This window comes from Bombina bombina, chromosome 1, assembly GCF_027579735.1.
Source record: "Bombina bombina isolate aBomBom1 chromosome 1, aBomBom1.pri, whole genome shotgun sequence".
Lineage (NCBI taxonomy): Eukaryota > Metazoa > Chordata > Amphibia > Anura > Bombinatoridae > Bombina > Bombina bombina.
In genome coordinates this window covers 1,113,341,012-1,113,365,822 of record NC_069499.1, presented here as the reverse complement: position 1 = coordinate 1,113,365,822, position 24,811 = coordinate 1,113,341,012, and the positions used below count along the sequence as shown (strand labels likewise).

The window sequence follows — 24,811 nt, the reverse complement described above, 5'->3', positions numbered from 1 at the left end:
GTAGATATATCCTGATTCCTTTTGTTTGAGTTTCATATAGAACTATCACATTTGGGGTTAATACAGAGACATCACTCAATGATACGTGAATCTGCCACCGGACAGACGGGACTATCCTGGACGAAGTGGCTTAAAGGGACATAAAACAAGTTGGGATAGAGACAAAATATAATAAGTACTTTAATTACTTTACCTGAAAATTATACTGCAGTGCCTCACCATTAACCCTTTCTTTTAAGTTCCAAATTGTAAAGCTCTAACTCCCCCCACACATTTCCTTCTATGGCTGTATCTATATCTATTGTTGCTTTGGTAGAATGCAAAAGTGCATAGGGATTATCTGCTGTGTGAACTCAGTTGAAATACAATGCCTGTGTCTTAACACTGATAAGAAGGGGTGGAGCAGATTTTCCCAGGCAGCATAGCTATTTTTTTTTTTTTTTGAAAATTATTTTAAAATACTTGCCAGCTATTTTTTTTATGCAAACTATTTTTACTTAATTAGCCCTTTTAGGATATGCACAGATCTCAACTTGTTTTATGGCACTTTACATGGTAATGAGTTAGATACACCCATATGTGACTTTGTAGTGATTAAATCAGTGGATTTACTGGACATAGGGAGAAGACCCGACAGAGGTAAAATGGTCCACAACTATAAACAAAGATTTGCAAGTAACTATTACAAACAAGGCGATATCATGTACTGTTTAAAGCTATACATTTTGGTGGGAGTGATTATACTTGAGTATGTGGATTTTTCACAGGATACGTGGATTGAATTTAAACCATCTGGTTTTATTGAACTTTTACAACCTTCTATTTTGAAGCCGACAATAAGAGAAGGGAGACGTCCCTGGTATTTTAGGTAATTTATATATGTTTTTACTCAATTAAAGTTGATTAATTGTAATTTGCACTTAGCTTATTGATCTTCTGATTCAATCCCCTATAGACCCCCTGCTTACAGCACCAACCTTTTCTGTTTACATTTATATTTGTTTAATTTTACATGTGAGGAGTAGAAATGTTGAGGTTAGGACGTGGGGTTTGAGCGCAGAGACAACCTCTTTTATAATACTGTCTGGAACGTTCCCTCTCTCATCATGCCATTTGGAATGCCCCATCATGTCATATACCCCCTTAACCATGCCAGCTGAAAACTCCCAATTTCACTATTAAAACGGCATTGTACCTCTCTCATACACATCATGTAACACAGCTCTTGTCTCTCAGTCCCTTGCATAGCTCTCTAGCACCATATTAAATATAATGCTTGTTCTGCTATGTAACTTGGATTCTTTTACCCTGACATTATTTACACGACACATAACACTTCTTTTTTCAGTCCCTACACTCTATGCCCTTCATACGAAAACACACTTTTTTTTATATATATATATAGCGGAATAATCATTAGCTCATATAAAACCATCACCGACAATAGATAACACTGTGCTTCTCACCATGTCACGTGGAATGCCTGTCGACAGCCGTGACGATTGCAGGTCATACAAGCCCCTGATGCAGCTCTACTCTCGCGGCCTTGTTCTTCACAAATATAGCAGGTCTGATAAGACAGAGTAAAAGCACACGTTTATGAAACCTATTTCTAGCTGAATGGGTAAGGTGCTTTTGGCTGGAAAAGGTTCTTATATGAGGGCTACCTTGTTAAAGCGATCATGGGGAACATATTGCAGCACAATGGGTTCCATAGTCAGGACATTGGCAAACTGAACCTCAGGAATATAAAGAGCACACACCACATGTGCCCAACCTAGAAGAAAAGAGAGAGAGCAGGTAAAAAGAACACAAATAATGAATGGTGAAACTGGGAAGCATACAGAGATAAGGAGAGATGTTAAAGAAAATCGAAAGAACATGAAAAAAGAAAAGAAAAAAAGTGAGAAGAGTAGAAATAACTGCATCAGTTTTATTTAGCTCATTTTGACAGGTAGGTTGTTGTTTATCCTTTACTCACCTCCATTGTCTGTTCTCTTTAGTGCCCCTTCTTTATGTGGGCAAAGGTCACATCTCTAAGGGGGAAAAACAGAATACGCATTTAGGAGGCATTACTTGCACAGACAGGTTTTCCACATAAAGAATGTGTACCAATATACAGAATGTATTAATGTATGTTCACTGATGCAATTAGAGGGGTGATCCTTCAATCAAGAGAGGAAAATCTTATTCCATAACAAAGGCAGAGGGAGGAATAGGAGCTTTACAATAGGCCCCCTCTCCCTCCTCAGGACATCCAGCTGGTGTGCAGTGTTGCAGGTAATCAGTTTTTCCTTCTGACCACCTGCCTCCTAGGGGACAGTGACCTCTCATTTCAAAAAGTGGCTTCTCCCCTTTTAAATGAGTCACTTGCAATCCTAAGGTAAATGGGAGGCCATATGAGGCTCTTATAGCACACCTCCTCACCAGTCAATACTTTATGGTCATTAGTTTTGCAAGTGATCATAATTTTTATTTATATTATTTGAAAGGGAAGATTCCCCTTTTACAAAGTATAAGGACACTCTGCAACATGAACAGTGATAACATAAATCTGTCTTTAGCACTTCCTCAATGTATGCAACTTTCAAGGGACCTTTAACCCCCTTGTCATTGACCCTGTAGTCAAGAAGCAAGTAAAGAATTGCAAAGGATGGCTTAGACACTGCATCAGAACAAGGCAAGTAATGTGGAGGACATGTCTGAGTTGTCCTCTGCACTGAAATGTTAATCCACTAGACAACAAAGTTATAGAAATAAAACTAGGTGAGCAAGAAACAGTGCCACTCTTTCTACAAAAATTATGCTAATATACTAAAGTGACTCTCATAAAGATTAAAGTCTCTACTAATGATGTCACAAGACCATATACAAACAATGTAGGTGATGAAAATACTTGCTTTAGTTATAAAGCTGTAAATATACATTGTAGGCCAGGTTACGAGTGGAGTGCAAACGTTTCTGAGGAAGGGATTAAGGGTTTACATAGAAACATAGATTTTGATGGTAAATAAGAGCCATAGGCCCAGTAAGTCTGCCCGATATTTCCTAAAAGTATAAACTTATCTAGTTTGTAGGATAGCCTTATGCTTATCCCAGGCATTCTTAAAGTTCCCCACAGTGTTTGTCATTACTACCTCTTGTGGAAGTGTATTCCAGTAATTAATCCCCTCTATCTGTAAAGAAGTGCTTCCTCAAATTACCTCTGAATATACTACCCTTTAGCTTGAGATCATTACCTCTTGTTCTTAAAAAAATGTTTAATGTAAAATACTCACAGCCTCAGCTTTACTAAGCCCTTTAATATACTGTACTTGAAAATTGCTATCATATCGCTTCTTTCCCTTCTCTCCTCTAAGCTATACATATTTAATTCATTGAGCCTCTCCTGGTACGTTTTATTTTTTATGCCATGTACCATTTTGGTAGCCCTCCTTTGCACAGATTCCAGTTTGTTTATATCCTTCTGTAGATATGGCCTCCAGAACTGCACACGATACTCAAGATGAGGCCTAACTAATGATCTATAAAGTGGCATAAGAACCTTACTATTTCTGCTGCAAATACCTCTACCAATACATCCAAGCATTCTGCTGGCCTTACTCGCTGCAATACTACATTGTTTACTACATTTTAAATAATCTGAAATAACAATTTCCAAGTCCTGTTCCTCATTTGTAACAGTCAGTAAAGTGTCATTGTGTATGTAATTAACGTTTGGATTTTTCTTCCCTTAATGCGTAATTTTACACTTTGCAGTGTTAAACTTTAGACCCCAGTCATTTTCCAATCCTTCAATTGTTGTATATCTACCTCCCCTGGAACATCTACTCTATTATAAATTTTTGTATCATCTGCAAACAGACATACTGCCCCCTGTAGTCATTTGCTGATATCTCTGATAAATAAGTTTAACAAAACAGGCCCCAGAACTGACCCCTGAGGAACACCACTAGTAACAACCCCCTCTTCTGAATGTACTACATTTATGAAAATACTCTGTTTTCTATCCTTAACCCTTTGAGTGGTAAGCACATTCCCTCCTGGGTGCTAAGCTGAATTTTTTTTAATGTTTTTATATAAAACATTTTTTTACTTTTTTTTATTTTACAGACCCCCAAGACCCACCGTTGGAAAGGTAATCACCTAACCTTTCCAACTATATAAGTCTTGGGGTTCTGAAAAAAAATAAAAAAATATTTTATATAAAAACATTAAAAAAAAATTCAGCTTAGCACCCAGGAGGGAAAGTGCTTACCACTCAAAGGGTTAAGGATAGAAAACAGAGTATTTTCATAAATGTAGTACATTCAGCAGAGGGGGCTGTTACAAGTGGTGTTCCTCAGGGGTCAGTTCTAGGGTCTGTTTTGTTTAACTTATTTATCAAAGATATCAGCAAATGACTACAGGGGAAAGTATGTCTGTTTGCAGATGATGCCTGAGATACAGGCTTCTAAGCAGCATGCCCCCTTTCCCGCTCCAGATCTCCCTTAAGTTGGGAGAGTGCTAGCCATCGTTAGCACCCGAGTGAGACAATTTGCAACGGCTCAGAGCCATCGTTAGCACTCAAGAGGTTAAAGGGATACTAAACCCAATTTTTTTTCTTTCATGTTTCAGATAGAGCATGCAATTTTAACCCACATTCTAATTTACTCATATTATCAATTTTTCTTCATTCTCTTGCTATTTTTATTTGAAAAGCAAGAATGTATGCTTAGGAGCCGACCCATTTTTTGGTTCAGCAAATAAAGATAGCAAAAGAACGAAGAAAAATTGATAATAGGAGTAAATTAGTTCCACCTTCATGTGTTTTCATAGAAGATGTTACCTTGTGCTTGTTTGAGGGTAGCCTGGAAGTTGTTGCACCTTGATTTGATTTGACGGTTTCTGGATTAAAGGGACACTGAACCCACATTTTTTCTTTCGTGATTCAGATAGAGCATGCAATTTTATGCAACTTTCTAATTTACTCCCATTATCAATTTTTCTTTGTTCTCTTGCTATCTTTATTTAAAAAAGAAGGCATCTAAGCTTTTTTTTTTTTTTTTAATGTTATGCTCTATCTGAATCAGTCAAGATTTATCAAGCTTCCTAACCTCTTCTCCACCTCTTAGGTGGAGATTTTTTATCTCCCTGGTCTCGTCCGACCGGGGATATTGACAGCTTCTGCCCACAAGTGATTGGTTGAGCGGGCAGGGGGCGGTGCCGCTATTTTGTGCTCGCGTGCAATGTTAAATTCGGGCAGCGGTTTGCTGCCTGCCAGAGGAGAGTTGGGGCGGACAGGGGCCCCTGTCCACCCTTGATTGATAAATCGAGCTCTTAGGGCCTGATATTCAAAAGAATATTTTAGAGACCTCTCCATGGTGATGAGATGTTTAAATTTTCTCGCCTGAGCAGAGAACTTTTGAATATCAAGCCCTTAATCTAGTATACTGGTGTAAATGTGTAGCCAAAGAGTTCTTTAGTGCAAATAATCTTCTCTAGAGGTCTAAACAAACTATTTTTATTATAACTTTTCAAATATAAATAAACAAATAAAAAAATCTCCTAAATTTCCTGTCTGGCTCCTAACTTTTTTTACATACATTTCATTATCCTGGCTTTAACTATACACATTTTTTGCCCACTCTTTAGATCTGCCACTTCTCAAATTTCTACAAATACTAAGTAATAAATTATTATCACAAAAAACACATTTTAATAAATATCTTTCAGATAACTAATGTAAACAAAACTATATTTGGTCATATTCCCAGATCATTATAATTTATCACAATCAAGTGTTGATATATTTGGGGTGCAAATGTGCTTTTGTTGTTATATATCAGGCTGCCACTTCTACAGATACATTTTACAACATTTTTACTTACAATAGTGCAGCTTACATCAATAATTATAACGTGTAACAAACGGATTTCTACCTACTAATAGAGAGGTTTCGAGTCATTGCAGACAGTCATTTTTGTTTCTTGCTGTATTTTTAAAAGGTATTATTGTTATTTGCTAAAATAAAAATAAAAATTGTTTTTATGCTTATGGAGGAACAACAATGTTCACTGCACAGATCCTATGTTTCACAATAAACTTAACCCTTTAGTCCGTATGATAATCATGTCATCATCCTTGCGGGAGCTGGTCTAGGAGTTGATTAAAAAAAAAAAACTGCACCTGAGGTAATTTTAACTCTTATTAAAAGTTGAAAGTAAAAAAAGTTTTCACTCATGCCCAAACCTCACAAAAAGGCGCGTTTGAATACCGCGGTTGTGTTAATGTATTCCCCCATAGAAGTCAATTGAGTGCAAAAAAGTGTGTGTGTGTGTGGGGGGGGGGGGGGGACTAATACCCTACTTGAACGCAAACAACTACGTTTTCTCATGTGCGCTAACCCAACATGAAAATGTGAATATTTCACATTCCAATGTTCTTCACATAGTAAACTATGTTCTATTTATTCATAAATATATTCGCTTTAATATTTAAGTTAACCATAGAATGTCTAGCTCATATATTAGGCGATCTAATTAACCAACATATTTCATTATGTTTAAAAGATTGAACAGACCCCACTTTTTGATTCTATTGGTATTCATATTTAAAAAGTATGGCGTTTAAGTTTTTTAAAATATTTATTTAAATCCAGCAGAGTGTACAGTCAAAAATAAATTCAACCTCTTTGTGCCACGCAGGGCCAGGTAAATCACATTTCGGAGAACCTCAAAAATAGTTTAAAACAATAACTTCATTTTATCTTATTAAGTTGGTCCCCACAGCAAAAATTTGTGCACTAAGCTGGAATCTTTTCTGTTTTATTTATGCTAATTAAAAAAACAAGAAAGGAGAAAAGAAAAAAAAAAAAAAAAAGAAAAATTAGAACAAAACAGAATAAAACAAAATAAACAAAAGACAAGGAAAGAAAAAAAAAAAAAAAGAAAAAATGAGGAAGGAAGGAGGTAAGAAAAAAAGAAGAAACGGGATATAGGGATATAAAAAGAACCCCGCCCGCGTCAGAGCACCTTCAGATCTCTACCAAGCACCCAGAAGAACCAATTCCGAGTTCCTGAAGGGGAATATAAGGTCATGTATTTCTGTGTCTTGTAGTGACTTGATGAAGGCAGACCATTTGCTAAAGAATCTTCTAATGTCTAAGTCATTATCTAGGTTGGTGTCCCTTTGTTCTAAGAGACATTGTTTTTTCAGACAGTTCTTTATCTCTGAGATAGATGGTACTGCCCTCGTCTTCCATTTTTTGAAGATAAGGTATCTAGTTGCTAAGATAGATAAAAGTATCAGTTTATTCTCTGAATTGTGTTCCCCGTGACCAAAAACAATCAGCAGCTGTGTGAGACCCGGATGGGAGATCCTGAGGGTTTTGTTAATCCAGAACTCTAATTTATACCAAAGGTATCTTATTCTGGGGCAGCTCCAGATCATGTGTATTACGTCCGCTGCAGGGAGTGAACACTTTGGGCATTTGTTAAAGCTGGCATAATGAATTTTATCGCCTTTTTTGGGGGTGAAGTATACATTGTGAAGAAGTTTAATGTGCATCTCGCGCCATGTGGCTGAGAGAGAGACCTGAGCCACTTTGCATATTGAGTTTTGGATAATTTTTGTGTCAATAGTAGATTGTGGTAGTAGCCTGTTCCATAAAGCAGTGATTTTCTCTAGCTCTACCGCGCCTTTGGCTGATTTAAGCAGCTGATAGCATGGGGAAATAGACCTAATGCCATTCTTAAACAAAGTGATCCAGCCTTCCAGTTTTCCCATATTCCAGCTCCATCCTACCTCGTTCACTAGTTCGAGTAAGAAATGTCTAACTTGTAGGAATGCAAAAAATTCCTTATTGTTGATGTGAAACTCTCCTTTTAGCTCGTCAAAGGATTTGACAATGTTCCTTTCTGGATCCCAAAGTTGTATTACCCTACTTAAACCTAGGTCTTGCCATTTCCCAAAAGTTCCCGAACTAACTCCTGCAGGGAATTTCGGATTTCCCTGTATTGGAAGATAATGAGAAATTTTCCCGTTTAGAGATAGTAAATTACTTATTTTCCACCAGGCCCTTAGTGGATTAGAGACAGATTTGAATCTTTTGATTCTGCCTGGTAGGTCTTTTGGTGGGCAATGGGCCAGCGCTATCAGCTGATATGGACTACACATGTTCTCTTCCAGGGGCTGATTCGTAACATAATTACTCTGGGATAGCCAGTCGGCCACCACGCGGGCTAAAAAAGCATAATTATAGGATCGAATGTCTGGCAGAGCAAGACCAGCACTCTCTTTTGATAGAAAAAGTTTTTTTAAAGATATCCGAGGTCTTTTTTCCTGCCAGAGGAATTTACTAAGTGAGCCATTTAAGGAGCGTATGTCTTTCTCCAAGAGAATTACTGGGACGTTCTGGAGAAGGTAGAGGAGTTTTGGGAGCAAGATCATTTTAAACAGAGCAATCCGTCCGGATAAGGATAGCGGAAGGGATTGCCAATTTTTGAGTTTTTCCCTGATCATTTCAAAAATCGGAGAAAAATTAAGATTGTATAAGTCCCCCTGGGATGAGGGGATTAAGATTCCAAGATATTTGAGAGATGTTTTAGAGACAGAGAAAGAGATATCGTGAAGAGAATCTTTGTTTTGTCTCAACCATAATAGTTCTGATTTTACTTTGTTAATCCTGTACCCCGAGAAAGACCCAAATTGAGTAGTAATGTTTAACAATTTGGGGATGCTGGATTTAGTATCTGAAAGGTATAACAAAAGGTCGTCTGCATATAAAGCGATTTTTATAACTTGCTTCCCTATCTTGATGCCTGGAAGTTGTTGCCTAACCATAATTGCTAGTGGTTCGATTGAGATGTCAAAGAGGAGAGGAGAGAGGGGGCACCCCTGGCGCGTTCCCCTTCCAAGAGTTATCTGTGAAGAGGCTATAGAATTGACAATCAAGGTAGTGTGTGGTTCTTTATATAGATTCATAATGAATTCAAGAAATTTACCTTTGAAACCAAAATTTGTCAAAGATGAAAAGAGATGGTCGAAATGTATCGAATCGAATGCTTTCTCTGCATCGATCGAGAGAATAGCCAGGTTGGGTGCCACCCCCTCCCCCCCTCCCTCAAGTACTTCGAGTTTCCTGAAATACTCCATAGTAAGTATAGCCTCTCTGATTTTAGCTGAGGAGTTTCGCCCCCTCAGAAACCCTGCCTGGTCCGGATGTATCACCGTGGCAAGTGGTGCTTGGAGGCGTTCAGCCAGGATAGAGCAGAATATCTTGTAGTCTCCGTTCAGGAGAGCTATAGGTCTATAAGATTCTTTGAGGGAGGGATCTTTCCCTCCCTTCAAAATTAGAACAGTATTGGATGAAGAGAAAGAAGCGGCCACCTGATTACCTTTGATATACATACTGTTAAATAAATTGTTGAGGTAGGGAGTGATCTCAGAGTTCAGAATTTTGTAGAACTCGTTTGGGAGACCGTCTGGTCCGGGTGATTTATTATTGGCAAGATCTACAATTGTTTTATTTATCTCTGATTCAGTGATTGGTGTATTTAGGGAATTAATTAATTCCATTGATATTTTTGGGCAGGTTACTCGACTCCAGAATTGGGATGCCTGAGAAGTATCTGAGCCTCTGCTTAGGTAGAGATTCTGATAATAGCTCGTGAAAGCTTTCGCTATTGCTTCTGGATTGTCAAGAAGAATACCATCCTCTTGAATCTTTTCAATGAGAGATGTTTTCTTTTCCCTTTTTACCAGATTTGCCAGATTTGTTACCAAATCTATAGATTCTGGCTTGGAGTCTGAGATCCCTCTGCGTTTCCTGGAAGATTGTAAATGTGTCTCTTGTATTTTTAGCCGAATATATTTCGCCCAATGTCTAGGTGATTTTTCAAGTAAGTAAGAGTTATATGAATTGATCACTGAGCTAGTAATTTCTTTCTCCCTTTGTCGTATTTTCCTAAATCTTTCCACGCTATAGGCTATGATTTCGCCCCGGAGGACTGCCTTAGCAGCCTCCCAAAAAAGCAGGGGCGAGTCTATGTAGTCTTGGTTATAATTCAGGTAGTCCACAAATTTGAGTTTAAGCCAGTTCTTAAACTTCAGATCATTCGCAAGAAAGGAAGGAAATAAAAAGCGTGTTGGTTTCTTATTATAGCAACTAGTTAGTAGCTCAAGCAAGATGGGGCCGTGATCTGATAGAAAAATAGGAGACAAGCCTGCCTTTGCTTCTGTCAGCCTTATTCTGTCGCTGATGAGAAAAAGATCAATTCTAGACATTGTTTTGTGCGCCTTGGACAGACAGGTGAAATCTCTGGCATCTGGGTTTTGAAGCCTCCAGATATCTCTTATTGCTAGGTTGTGCATGATTGATCTTATTAATTTAGCTTCTAAATTATCCCGTTTTTGTTTAGGCAGCTTACCAGAGGTTCTAAGTCTGTCCAATGGGCACTGTGGAGACATATTGAAATCACCTCCTAGTATTAGGTGTCCCTCCTGAACAGAGAGAATTTTGGCCTGAATCTTGTGCCAAAAACTGGGGTCTAATTTGTTGGGGGCATAGACATTGCATAGTGTATAAATTGTTTTATGGATTTTAAGTTTAATTATTACAAATCTCCCATCTGGGTCTATGTCGCTGTAAGTAACTGCTTGGTCAGTTTTCTTCCCTATCAGAATCGCCACCCCTCGTTTCCTTCGCTCTCCCGGGGAAAATTTTTTTTATTTTACCCATGTGGATTTAAGTTTCTGGGATTCTTCTGTTAGATGCGTTTCCTGCAGAAATGCTATATCAGTCCCTAATTTCCTCAGGTGCGTTAAAATGGCCTTCCTTTTAATTGGAGTGGAGATCCCACCCACATTCCATGAGACTAGTTTAAAGTTGGCCATAGGTTTTTAGCTGGGTAGTGTGACCGAGACCAGGTGTGACCGGCGCGGGCGGGGGGGGGGGGGAAGGAAATAAAGAAAGGAAAGGAAAAGAAAAAAAAAGAAAAAAAAAAAAAAAAAAGGGAGGGGGGGGGGGAACCAGGAGGGCTTGAGGCCCCATCTATCGTTACTTTCCTAAAACAGGAAATCCTGCTCATGATAAAGAAAAGTAGAGAGGAAAAGGAAGAGAATAGAAAAATCAACGAGAAAAAAAAAAAAAAACCCTTTCCCCCTTCTTTTTCTCTCTTCCCCTTTCAACCTAATGGATATGTGCCTAGAGTGTTGGAGTCTTTCAGATATTGTTCTACTTCTTGAAGAGTATTGAAAATAAATGTGTTCTCAGCTTCTTTGATTTTAAGTTTTGCAGGATAGATTATGGTGGCTTGGTAGCCCTGTTGGATCAGTTTTGTGCACATAGGGGCTAACACCCTCCTTTTGGATGATGTTTCGGCTGAGAAATCTTGAAAAAGGAGAATTTTCGATTCTCCAATAGTGATAGGCTGATTCTTACGATAGAATTGCATCAGGGTAGCCTTATCTTGAAAATTCAAGAGTTTTGCGATTACTGGTCTAGGTCTATGATTTCCTTTATTATCCATCCAGGGTCTACCAAGCCTATGAGCCCTCTCTACTACTATCGGTGGATAGTTAGGTGGGAGTTTGAGAAGCTGAGGTAAATGCTCAGAAATAAAGGAGTTTAGATCCTCATGTCTTTTATCCTCGGGTATCCCTATCAGACGTATGTTGTTTCTACGGGCACGGTTCTCGATATCTTCAAGTTTGGCCTGGATTGCGTTTAGGGAGTGTTTGGTTAAATCTAGCTTGGTGTTATGTGATGTGGTAAGATCTTCAAGATCTGAAACTCTCTGCTCAATTTCATTGATTCTGCCTGCAAACTGTCTAATTTCCTGAGATAGGAGAGTGATATCTTGTTTGATTTCTGACTTTAGTGCATCAAAGTTAGGGGCTAATGCTTCCGTTATTCTGGTGACTAAATTTTGCATGTCCAATGGATCAGTTACAGAAGATGTGGTGAGACGTGGTTCTTGAGATTCAACTGAGGTTGCTATAGTGTTCTTTGCTCTCCTGTCTTTGTGTTTTGCAGTCATGACTGGCGAGGGAGTCTTAGCATGTGAGTGAAAAAATGTATCCATAGGATGCTTCGGTGAATATAAAGAAAAAATCGTGTTTTAGAAAAATTGTCAGAGTGCTAAAATGAGGAGAGGAAAAGTGAGGAAAGGGAGTGAGGGGAGCTGTGGGGAAAAGTGAGGGAAGTGCGTGCTCTGCTTTAAACCCGATTTCGGTTAGTGAAAAAAAAAAAAAAGGAGGGGGGGTGCAGTTACAGGTCACCGGGGAAAAGTTTTCCCAGGGGCCGGGAGGTGATTAGAGACACACTCGCCAAGTCTTAAAGATGTGATTTAGGGGATATTGAAGGGAGAGCCACTGATTCTAAGCCAGGTTTCTCTAAATATTATCTAGTTTTGTTTAATAATGAATGATTGTTGTTAGATAGGGATTGTTTTTTAGATCAGTTGAAAAATTTTACCAGACCTGACCATATGGTCCTAATAGGTGGCACCAGAAACTTGAAACCTGGGCAGCTCTTGTGTGACAAGAGCTGCAGTGAAAGAAAGAGAGCCCCAGAAGATGCTCAGCATATAGGATTGAACATTAAATCTGCATTCTTAAAATTCAGGGCAGGGATATCAGAGGAAAAAGAAATCTCAGAAGTAGGTGCAGCCAGTTGGCCAGAGTTTGTTTTTATATGTATGACCACAGCTCTGGGGAGTCTAGACTATGGTGTACAGGAGTGAGGTAGGGGGATCGTTTCAGGTCATGTGTTTCTAGGTTACCTATGGCTGTTTAGCCTACTATGTAGTAATTCTAGATACTAATATTTGCAACCATGAACTAATGTGCAGCATTCGACATATACTTTCAACACTATCCCCCCTTTCAAAAAGAAGTGACCAGAATAACCCTGGAGGTTTTTACAGGCTTGTAGCTTCTGCCTGTTTGAAGCCTTAATCTATTCCACCCGTCTATATAACAACTCTTATAGTACAGTATGATTTAGCTCTGTGCAGTTATTTAAACAGTTATAGATATGTATAAATTTTCGGATTGTTTTTTAAATCAATTGAAAAATTTTACCAAACATGACCATATGGTCCTGATAGGTGGCACCGGAGACTTGAAACCTGGGCAGCTCTTGTGTGACCAGAGCTGCAGTGAAAGAAAAAGAGCCCCAGAAGATGCTCAGCATAAAACATTAAATCTGCATTCTTATAATTCGGAGCAGGGAAATCAGAGGAGAAAGAAAACTCAGAAATGGGTGCAGCCAGTTGGCCAGAGTTTGTTTTTATATGTATGGCCACAACTCTGGGGAGTCTAGACTATGGTGTACAGGAGTGAGATAGGGGGATCGTTTCAGGTCATGTGTTTCTAGGTTACCTGTGGCTGTTTAGCCTACTGTGTAGTGATCTTAGACGCTAATATTTGCAGCCATGAACTAGAGTGCAAAATTCGACATGTACTTTCAACACTATCCCCCCTTTCAAAAAAGAGTGACCAGAATAACCCTGGAGGTTTTTACAGACTTGTAGCTTCTGCCTGTTTGAAGCCTTAATCTATTCCACCCGTCTATATAACATCAACTCTTATAGTGCAGTAAGATTTAACTCTGTGCAGTTATTTAAACAGTTATAGATATGTGTACATTTTCAGAGCGGTAAGAGTCCCATTTAAGTCCCCAGGTACTTTTTAAGAGCTTCTTGCTCCTTTATCGGTTTCAGGGTCAAACCCTGTCAGTCCTTATATATACATTTCCTTCGGGTGGCACTGGCAATATATATAAGAAAAAAGAAGAGAACACAAGGTGTATCTGCTCTGAGGTGCCTGTTTGGCAGCTTACCCCTCCCTTCCGCGCGTTATCCAGCCACCCCGGGAGTCCGTCGTCTGCTCAGGTACTCCGGCAAGCAGCTCGATTCCAAAGCAGGGACTGCTGTATCTCCTCCTCTGCTCCGGCTAGTCTAGTGGGCGGCGTCGGTCCCCCTCTCAGATCGTCGGGACCGGGGGAGGCAGCAGCACCAGCCTGTGCAGCAAGGCAGTCTGTAAGGGATGCCCCCGGACCGAAGTCCTGCTCTGTGTTTGAGCCCCGTTCCCTCCCACGCAGCACCGGTGGGGGAGGGAGGAGCAAGGGAAAGCCGTTCCACGGGCCGTCAGAAGGGTCACAGAGGTGCGGAGTGTGAGAGCAGAGCACCAGCGGGGCCACAACACAGCAGCAGGCAGATCCGTGAATCAGCAGGGTAGCGGGGAGACCGCAGCGGATAGATCAGATGAAAAGGTAGAGTGTTAGTAGGGCCACATCAATGCGGCAGTCACACGTTTACAATAGTAGAGGAAAAACTACTAACAGAGTTGCCGCAGTGCGGCGTCTTTAGAGGCAGAATTAGCCGGCAGTTTAAAGTTGATTTGTCATGGGGTGGCTGGCGCACTGGGGGGGTTTTGCCCTGTAGTGACAGTGCAGGTATTCTTTAACGGACAGGCACGGTCCCAGAAGCCAGGGTGAGTTTGAATGTATCAGCAAAGTTCAGGCCCAAGAAAAGAGCAGGTATGATGGATATTTTATATTTCGTGTGATAAAAAAAAGTCCAGATAGATGGAGGTAGCAAAGGCCAGTGGGATGATAGGCCACTAGCATGGGTTCCGGAGCAGATTTACTTAGCTGTCCACGCAAATGCATCAGCCCAGAGTCAAAGGCTGGGGGCTGGGCGCATAGAGATTTACCGCCAGCAGGTATGGGACTGGAGCTATTGCTTGGGCTACACCTGTGCAGCACACCTGTGTAGCTCCTCCTCCACCGGAAGCCATGGCGTTTAAGTTTATACAACCTTCATCTATAGTTACTATGAAATGTATAGTGTTGTTTGAATGCATAGGGTTAATCTTTCTAGCAATTTGATTTTAGTCCAATCAGGAGATGTTGTATTTAGTTTAAATGGATGCCTCACATGTTAGAAATTAGTCTATGATTAAGGTCTAGAAACCGGTCAGACTATGTACTGCCAAAATGTAATAAAGCTACTTTTCGACATTTAAAGGCTTTCCTGTTGGAACTTTTTATTTTCTGCATAAATATGTGTCTACATATATCTGATGGTATTTTAGTACAAAATATATATATATATTGTGTTTGTAATATCCGTCGCCGTCGGCAGTTGCGCATGCATCCAAGTAATGTTGGATGCGCGCGCAGCCGCCTCGCGGTGAGAGACAGCTTCAGGAGCTCCAACGCTCAGCTGTAACATAACAGCTGAGAGCTGGAGCTTATGAAGCTTTAGGCATCTGCCGCATATGGAGCCGGAACGCGATTGGTGCTCCATCTCCATATGAGGCCAGATGCCTGATTGTTACAGAGGGGAGAGAGAGAGCAAAAGAGGGGAGAGAGAGAGCAAAAGAGGGGAGAGAGAGAGAGCAAAAGAGGGGAGAGAGAGAGAGCAAAAGAGGGGAGAGAGAGAGAGCAAAAGAGGGGAGAGAGAGAGAGCAAAAGAGGGGAGAGAGAGAGTGCAAAAGAGGGGAGAGAGAGTGCAAAAGAGGGGAGAGAGAGAGCGCAAAAGAGGGGAGAGAGAGAGCAAAAGAGGGGAGAGAGAGCGCAAAAGAGGGGAGAGAGAGCACAAAAGAGGGGGGGGAGAGCACAAAAGAGGGGGGGGGAGAGCGCAAAAGAGGGGGGAGGAGAGCGCAAAAGAGGGGGGAGGAGAGCGCAAAAGAGGGGGGGAGGAGAGCGCAAAAGAGGGGGGGAGGAGAGCGCAAAAGAGGGGGGAGGAGAGAGCAAAAGAGAGGGGGAGAGGAGAGCGCAAAAGAGAGGGGGAGAGGAGCGCAAAAGAGAGGGGAGAGAGAGCGCAAAAGAGAGGGGGGAGAGAGCAAAAGAGGGGGAGAATAAGCAAAAGAGAGGGGAGAGAGCAAGCAAAAGAGAGGGGAGAGAGCAAGCAAAAGAGAGGGGAGAGAGCAAGCAAAAGAGAGGGGAGAGAGCAAAAGAGAGGGGAGAGAGAGAGCAAAAGAGAGGGGAGAGAGAGAGAGCAAAAGAGAGGAGAGAGAGAGCAAAAGAGAGGAGAGAGAGAGCAAAAGGGAGGAGAGAGAGAGCAAAAGAGAGGGGGGAGAGAGAGCAAAAGGGAGGGGGAGAGAGAACAAAAGAGAGGGGGAGAGAGAACAAAAGAGAGGGGAGAGAGAGAGCAAAAGAAAGGGGAGAGAGAGAGCAAAAGAGAGGGGAGAGAGAGAGCAAAAGAGAGGGGAGAGAGAGCAAAAGAGAAGGGAGAGAGAGCAAAAGAGAAGGGAGAGAGAGATAGCAAAAGAGAGGGGAGAGAGAGCGAGCAAAAGAGAGGGGAGAGAGCGAGCAAAAGAGAGGGGAGAGAGAGCAAAAGAGAGGGGGAGAGGGATAGCAAAAGAGAGGGGGAGAGGGAGAGCAAAAGAGAGGGGGAGAGGGAGAGCAAAAGAGAGGGGGAGAGAGAGAGAGAGCAAAAGAGAGGGGGAGAGAGCAAAAGAGAGGGGGAGAGAGCAAAAGAGAGGGGGAGAGAGCAAAAGAGAGGGGGGAGAGAGAGCAAAAGAGAGGGGAGAGAGAGCAAATGGAGGGGGGAGAGAGAGCAAAAGAGAGGGGGAGAGAAAGCAAAAGAGAGGGGGAGAGAAAGCAAAACATAATTTATGCTTACCTGATAAATTCCTTTCTTCTGTAGTGTGATCAGTCCACGGGTCATCATTACTTCTGGGATATTCTCCTCCCCAACAGGAAGTGCAAGAGGATTCACCCAGCAGAGCTGCATATAGCTCCTCCCCTCTACGTCACTCCCAGTCATTCGACCAAGGACCAACGAGAAAGGAAAAGCCAAGGGTGAAGTGGTGACTGGAGTATAAATTAAAAAATATTTACCTGCCTTAAAAACAGGGCGGGCCGTGGACTGATCACACTACAGAAGAAAGGAATTTATCAGGTAAGCATAAATTATGTTTTCTTCTGTTAAGTGTGATCAGTCCACGGGTCATCATTACTTCTGGGATACCAATACCAAAGCAAAAGTACACGGATGACGGGAGGGATAGGCAGGCTCTTTATACAGAAGGAACCACTGCCTGAAGAACCTTTCTCCCAAAAATAGCCTCCGATGAAGCAAAAGTGTCAAATTTGGAAAATTTGGAAAAAGTATGAAGCGAAGACCAAGTTGCAGCCTTGCAAATCTGTTCAACAGAGGCCTCATTCTTGAAGGCCCAAGTGGAAGCCACAGCTCTAGTAGAATGAGCTGTAATTCTTTCAGGAGGCTGCTGTCCAGCAGTCTCATAAGCTAAACGAATTATGCTACGAAGCCAAAAAGAAAGAGAGGTAGCGGAAGCTTTTTGACCTCTCCTCTGCCCAGAGTAAATGACAAACAGAGAAGACGTTTGTCGAAATTCCTTAGTTGCCTGTAAGTAAAATTTTAGAGCACGGACTACATCCAGGTTGTGCAGTAGACGTTCCTTCTTTGAAGAAGGATTTGGGCATAAAGAAGGAACAACAATCTCTTGATTGATATTCCTGTTAGTAACTACCTTAGGTAAGAACCCAGGTTTAGTACGCAGGACTACCTTATCCGAATGAAAAATCAAATAAGGAGAATCACAATGTAAGGCTGATAATTCAGAGACTCTTCGAGCCGAGGAAATAGCCATTAAAAATAGAACTTTCCAAGATAACAACTTTATATCAATGGAATGAAGGGGTTCAAACGGAACGCCCTGTAAAACATTAAGAACAAGGTTTAAACTCCATGGTGGAGCAACAGTTTTAAACACAGGCTTAATCCTGGCCAAAGCCTGACAAAAAGCCTGGACGTCAGGAACTTCTGACAGACGTTTGTGTAACAGAATGGACAGAGCTGAGATCTGTCCCTTTAATGAACTAGCAGATAAACCCTTTTCTAAACCTTCTTGTAGAAAAGACAATATCCTAGGAATCCTAACCTTACTCCAAGAGTAACCTTTGGATTCACACCAATATAGGTATTTACGCCATATCTTATGGTAAATCTTTCTGGTAACAGGTTTCCTAGCCTGTATTAAGGTATCAATAACTGACTCAGAAAACCCACGTCTTGATAAAATCAAGCGTTCAATTTCCAAGCAGTCAGCTTCAGAGAAGTTAGATTTTGATGTTTGAAGGGACCCTGTATCAGAAGGTCCTGTTTCAGAGGTAGAGACCAAGGTGGACAGGATGACAAGTCCACCAGGTCTGCATACCAAGTCCTGCGTGGCCACGCAGGTGCTATTAGAATCACTGATGCTCTCTCTTGTTTGATTCTGGCAATCAATCGAGGAAGTAACGGGAAGGGTGGAAACACGTAAGCCATCCTGAAGTCCCAAGGTGCTGTCAGAGCATCTATCAGGACTGCTCCTGGATCCCTGGATCTGGACCCGTAACGAGGAAGCTTGGCGTTCTGTCGAGACGCCATGAGATCTATCTCTGGTTTGCCCCAACGTCGAAGTATTTGGGCAAAGACCTCCGGATGAAGTTCCCACTCCCCCGGATGAAAAGTCTGACGACTTAAGAAATCCGCCTCCCAGTTCTCCACTCCCGGGATGTGGATTGCTGACAGGTGGCAAGAGTGAGACTCTGCCCAGCGAATTATCTTTGATACTTCCATCATAGCTAGGGAGCTTCTTGTCCCTCCCTGATGGTTGATGTAAGCTACAGTCGTGATGTTGTCCGACTGAAACCTGATGAACCCCCGAGTTGTCAACTGGGACCAAGCCAGGAGGGCATTGAGAACTGCTCTCAATTCCAGAATGTTTATTGGCAGGAGACTCTCATCCTGACTCCATTGTCCCTGAGCCTTCAGAGAATTCCAGACGGCACCCCAACCTAGAAGGCTGGCGTCTGTTGTTACAATTGTCCAGTCTGGTCTGCTGAATGGCATCCCCCTGGACAGATGTGGCCGAGAAAGCCACCATAGAAGAGAATTTCTGGTCTCTTGATCCAGATTCAGAGAAGGGGATAAGTCTGAGTAATCCCCATTCCACTGACTTAGCATGCACAGTTGCAGTGGTCTGAGGTGTAAGCGTGCAAAGGGTACTATGTCCATTGCCGCTACCATTAAGCCGATTACCTCCATGCATTGAGCCACTGACGGGTGTTGAATGGAATGAAGGGTGCGGCAAGCACTTTGAAGTCGTTAGCCTGTCCTCTGTCAGGTAAATCTTCATTTCTACAGAATCTATAAGAGTCCCCAGGAAGGGAACTCTTGTGAGTGGAACGAGTGAACTTTTCTTTTCGTTCACCTTCCATCCATGTGACCTTAGAAATGCCAGCACTAACTCTGTATGAGACTTGGCAGTTTGAAAGCTTGAAGCTTGTATCAGAATGTCGTCTAGGTATGGAGCTACCGAGATTCCCCGCGGTCTTAGTACCGCCAGAAGAGCACCCAGAACCTTTGTGAAGATTCTTGGAGCTGTAGCCAATCCGAATGGAAGAGCCACAAACTGGTAATGCCTGTCTAGGAAGGCAAACCTTAGGTACCGATAATGATCTTTGTGAATCGGTATGTGAAGGTAAGCATCTTTTAAATCTACAGTGGTCATGTACTGACCCTCTTGGATCATAGGTAAAATTGTCCGAATAGTCTCCATCTTGAACGATGGAACTCTTAGGAATTTGTTTAGGATCTTTAAGTCCAGGATTGGTCTGAAAGTTCCCTCTTTTTTGGGAACCACAAACAGATTTGAGTAAAATCCCTGTCCCTGTTCCGATCGTGGAACTGGATGGATTACTCCCATTAACAAGAGCTCTTGTACGCAGCGTAGAAACGCCTCTTTCTTTGTCTGGATTGTTGACAATCTTGACAGATGAAATCTCTCTCTTGGAGGAGAGTATTTGAAGTCCAGAAGGTATCCCTGAGATATTATCTCTAGCGCCCAGGGATCCTGAACATCTCTTGCCCAAGCCTGGGCGAAGAGAGAAAGTCTGCCCCCCACTAGATCCGATCCCGGATCGGGGGCCCTCAATTCATGCTGTTTTAGGGGCAGCAGCAGGTTTCCTAGTCTGCTTGCCCTTGTTCCAGGACTGGTTAGGTTTCCAGCCTTGTCTGTAGCGAGCAACAGCTCCTTCCTGTTTTGGTGCAGAGGAAGTTGATGCTGCTCCTGCTTTGAAATTACGAAAGGAACGAAAATTAGACTGTCTAGTCTTGGCTTTGGCTTTGTCCTGAGGCAGGGCATGGCCTTTACCTCCTGTAATGTCAGCGATAATCTCTTTCAACCCGGGCCCGAATAAGGTCTGCCCTTTGAAAGGTATATTAAGCAATTTAGACTTAGAAGTAACATCAGCTGACCAGGATTTTAGCCACAGCGCCCTGCGTGCCTGAATGGCGAATCCTGAATTCTTCGCCGTAAGTTTAGTAAGATGTACTACGGCCTCCGAAATGAATGAATTAGCTAGTTTAAGGACTCTAAGCCTGTCCGTAATGTCGTCCAGAGTAGCTGAACCAATGTTCTCTTCCAGAGACTCAATCCAGAATGCCGCTGCAGCCGTGATCGGCGCAATGCATGCAAGGGGTTGCAATATAAAACCTTGTTGAACAAACATTTTCTTAAGGTAACCCTCTAATTTTTTATCCATTGGATCTGAAAAAGCACAGCTATCCTCCACCGGGATAGTGGTACGCTTAGCTAAGGTAGAAACTGCTCCCTCCACCTTAGCAAATAAACTTGTAACTTGGAAATACAATTCAATTAGAATAATATTAAAACGTACTGTGCCTTTAAGAAGCACAGAAGATCTATGACAGTTGAAAATTAATAAATTGAAACAGTTATAGCCTCAATCCTTGTAAATAACACAACTTTAGCAAAGGTTTAATCCCATTAGCAAAGATAACAAATTCTGAAAGCAGGAAACAAATTACAGAATAAACGTTTTTTATCTCAGTCAAACTATAATTCTCACAGCTCTGCTGAGAGAAATTACCTCCCTCAAAATAAGTTTTGAAGACCCCTGAGCTCTGTAGAGATGAACCGGATCATGCAGGGAATACAATGAGTTGCTGACTGAAATATTTGATGCGTAGTAAAAGCGCCAAAAAAACGGCCCCTCCCCCTCACACACAGCAGTGAGGGAGAACAGAAACTGTCAGAAAACAGATTAAGCAACTGCCAAGTGGAAAAATAGTGCCCAAACATTTATTCACTCAGTACCTCAGTAAATGAAAACGATTTTACATTCCAGCAAAAACGTTAAACATAATCTCTAGTTATTAAACAGCTTTATGTATTTCTTACAGTGTAATTCTAGTGAAGTACCATTCCCCAGAATACTGAAGTGTAAAGTATACATACATGACATTATATCGGTATGGCAGGATTTTCTCATCAATTCCATTGTCAGAAAATAAAAACTGCTACATACCTCTATGCAGATTCATCTGCCCGCTGTCCCCTGATCTGAAGTTTACCTCTCCTCAGATGGCCGAGAAACAGCAATATGATCTTAACTACTCCGGCTAAAATCATAACAAAAACTCTGGTAGATTCTTCTTCAAACTCTGCCAGAGAGATAATAACACACTCCGGTGCTATTTTAAAATAACAAACTTTTGATTGAAGATATAAAACTAAGTATAATCACCATAGTCCTCTCACACATCCTATCTAGTCGTTGGGTGCAAGAGAATGACTGGGAGTGACGTAGAGGGGAGGAGCTATATGCAGCTCTGCTGGGTGAATCCTCTTGCACTTCCTGTTGGGGAGGAGTAATATCCCAGAAGTAATGATGACCCGTGGACTGATCACACTTAACAGAAGAAAGAGAGGGGGAGAGAAAGCAAAAGAGAGGGGGAGAGAAAGCAAAAGAGAGGGGGAGAGAAAGCAAAAGAGAGGGGGAGAGAAAGCAAAAGAGAGGGGAGAGAGAGCGAGCAAAAGAGAGGGGAGAGAGAGCGAGCAAAAGAGAGGGGAGAGAGAGCGAGCAAAAGAGAGGGGAGAGAGAGCGAGCAAAAGAGAGGGGAGAGAGAGCGAGCAAAAGAGAGGGGAGAGAGAGCGAGCAAAAGAGAGGGGAGAGAGAGCGAGCAAAAGAGGGGAGAGAGAGCGAGCAAAAGAGAGGGGAGAGCGAGCAAAAGAGAGGGGGAGAGGGAGAGCAAAAGAGAGGGGGAGAGAGAGAGAGCAAAAGAGAGGGGGAGAGAGAGAGAGCAAAAGAGAGGGGGGGAGAGAGAGAGCAAAAGAGAGGGGGGGAGAGAGAGCAAAAGAGAGGGGGGGAGAGAGAGCAAATGGAGGGGGGAGAGAGAGCAAAAGAGAGGGGGGAGAGAAAGCAAAAGAGGGGGAGAGAGAGCAAGAGAGGGGGGAGAGAGCAAGAGAGGGGGAGAGAGAGCGCAAAATAGAGGGGATTGAGAGCAAAAGAGAGGGGAGAGAGAGCAAAAGAGGGGAAGAGAGAGCAAAAGAGAGGGGAAGAGAGAGCAAAAAAGAGAGGGGAGAGAGAGAGCGCAAAAGAGAGGGGGAGAGAGAGAGCAAAAGGGAGGAGGAGAGAGAGAGCAAAAGAGAGGGGGAGAGAGAGAGAGAGCAAAAGAGAGGAGGAGAGAGAGAGCAAAAGAGAGGGGGAGAGAAAGCAAAAGAGGGGGAGAGAGAGCAAGAGAGCAAGAGAGGGGGGAGAGAGCAAGAGAGGGGGGAGAGAGAGCACAAAAGAGAGGGGATTGAGAGCAAAAGAGAGGGGAGAGAGAGCAAAAGAGAGGGGAAGAGAGAGCAAAAGAGAGGGGAAGAGAGAGCAAAAGAGAGGGGAAGAGAGAGCAAAAGAGGGGATAGAGAGAGCAAAAGAGAGGGGAGAGAGCGCAAAAGAGAGGGTGAGAGAGAGAGAGCAAAAGAGAGGAGGAGAGAGAGAGCAAAAGAGAGGAGGAGAGAGAGAGCAAAAGAGAGGAGGAGAGAGAGCGCAAAAAAGGGGGGAGAGAGAGCAAAAGGGGTGGTGAAAGAATCCACCTGGATCGCATGGTAGTGAATGAATCCACCTGGATGCAGTGTAAAGCTGCATCCAGTTGGATTCCAAAAATGGCAGGGTGGTGAAAGAATCCACCTGGATGCAGCTCTTTTCACCACCCTGCCATTTTTGGAATCCACCTGGATGGCAGGGTGGTGAAAGAATCCACCTGGATGCAGCGTAAGATGCATCCATGTGGATTCCAAAAATGGCAGGGTGGTTCCGTCACCACAATAGACTGCCCTTCCGAAAATTGCAGGGTGGTTCCGTCACCACAAGAGACACTTATTTATATAAAAGAAGAGTTACAAAATAGGTTGTTTCTACATCTGTAGTTTAAACAAAAATTAGACTGCCCTTTCGGCAGGCTTATCGACTAGTCTATTTATAAATACTTAGAACATATTCCCTGATGTAAAGAACATTAGAATGTGAAATATTTACAGTAAATACATAGTAAAATACTTTATTAAATATGAATATTGCATAAATGTGCTTTTACATGTTTTCATCTACTTGAATGTAAAGGGCTCCAATGCACTTCTATATATGTATGTATGTGTGTACATATGTATTGATGTATTTATATGTGTATATATGTTTGTAAATACAAATATAAAGTGACAAATGGATGTGCTAGGATCTAGCGTTATTTCACAAACATGGTATAAGTGGACTCTGTTGCTTCGCTGAAAGTAGAAAAGTTCATCAAAGAAAGTAAGCGCATCAATCCCAAAAGGTTATAGTAAAATAGGCACACATAATTAGAGGAAGAAGGTAATCACGGATTACACGTTTCGGCTAGTAGCTGTAGTCATAGCCCTGTGCTATATCACACCTGGTGCATCTTAAATAATGGGTTTTTACACCTTATTGGATAAAACATTTTAAATGAAACATACACCTTCTTCCTTAAAGAAATATCACAATGAAAGCACAGATGGAAATATTATGCATCAAAGGATAAAGTATATTAAAGACAAATATTCACTTATACAATATGTGAAAAACCTTTATGCAGTAAATATATATCTGATCAGAAAATAGAATGATTTTTCTATTTGGATACATTATATCATATTCGGCACCTTCCTTTTCACCACTTTAGGTTATAAAGTTAAGGAATCAAAAATAAAAATATAAAACTATATGTGTGATTTTTCTGTTACCGTTTAGACAAAATCAATCACAAACATATGTATCTATATGTCAAGACCCTAGTATGATATACTGATAAATATAAATATCCTACACTAGATATTAACTATTGTGAACTCATTTTAAATTATATAATAAAAAATGTAAACAAAATTAAATATAAGAGGGTACAGGGGTATATAAATGATATGCCTTTGTATCAGGTTTATTCCCAGTTTTGCACATATTGTGTGAGTGAATATTTGTCTTCAATATACTTTATCCTTTGAAACATAATATTCCCATCTGTGCTTTCATTGTGATATTTCATTAAGGAAGAAGGTGTATGTTTCATTTAAAATGTTTTATCCAATAAGGTGTAAGAACCCATTATTTAAGATGCATCAGGTGTGTTATAGCACAGGGCTATGACTACGGCTACTAGCCGAAACGCGTAAGCCGTGATTACCACACCACCTTCTTCCTCTAATTATGTGTGCCTCCTTGTGGTTTTAAACATGGATATTGAAAGTCAAGTTTTGGGACTGATGTGCTTACTTTCTTTGATGAACTGTAAATACATATATACACAAGTACACACATATATACATATTTATATATCCTTTTTTTCCCCACTAACACCTGAGACCTTATATCTTTGAGCCCTTATACTTTCTTTTGCAATTTTTTTAAATAATTTTATTAGATAGTGGTATTATGAGTGTAACTATACTTTTAAATTTTTGTGATTTGTGAAACTTTTTATTCAAGCGTAACAGTTAACCAGAGCTC

General features: G+C 41.5%; 1 protein-coding gene across 1 annotated transcript in view; it reads right to left on the bottom strand.

The window, feature by feature from the left end:
* MLLT6 (MLLT6, PHD finger containing) overlaps nucleotides 1-24,811 on the bottom strand; it is a 374,449-nt gene that overhangs the window by 269,541 nt on the left and 80,097 nt on the right. Inside the window, exons 3-5 of the mRNA XM_053697755.1 lie at nucleotides 1,982-2,036; nucleotides 1,668-1,777; nucleotides 1,467-1,570 (exon numbers count right to left, since the gene is read on the bottom strand). Of these exons, the coding sequence (XP_053553730.1) occupies nucleotides 1,467-1,570; nucleotides 1,668-1,777; nucleotides 1,982-2,036 (269 nt within the window). The remainder of the gene's footprint in view (nucleotides 1-1,466; nucleotides 1,571-1,667; nucleotides 1,778-1,981; nucleotides 2,037-24,811) is intronic.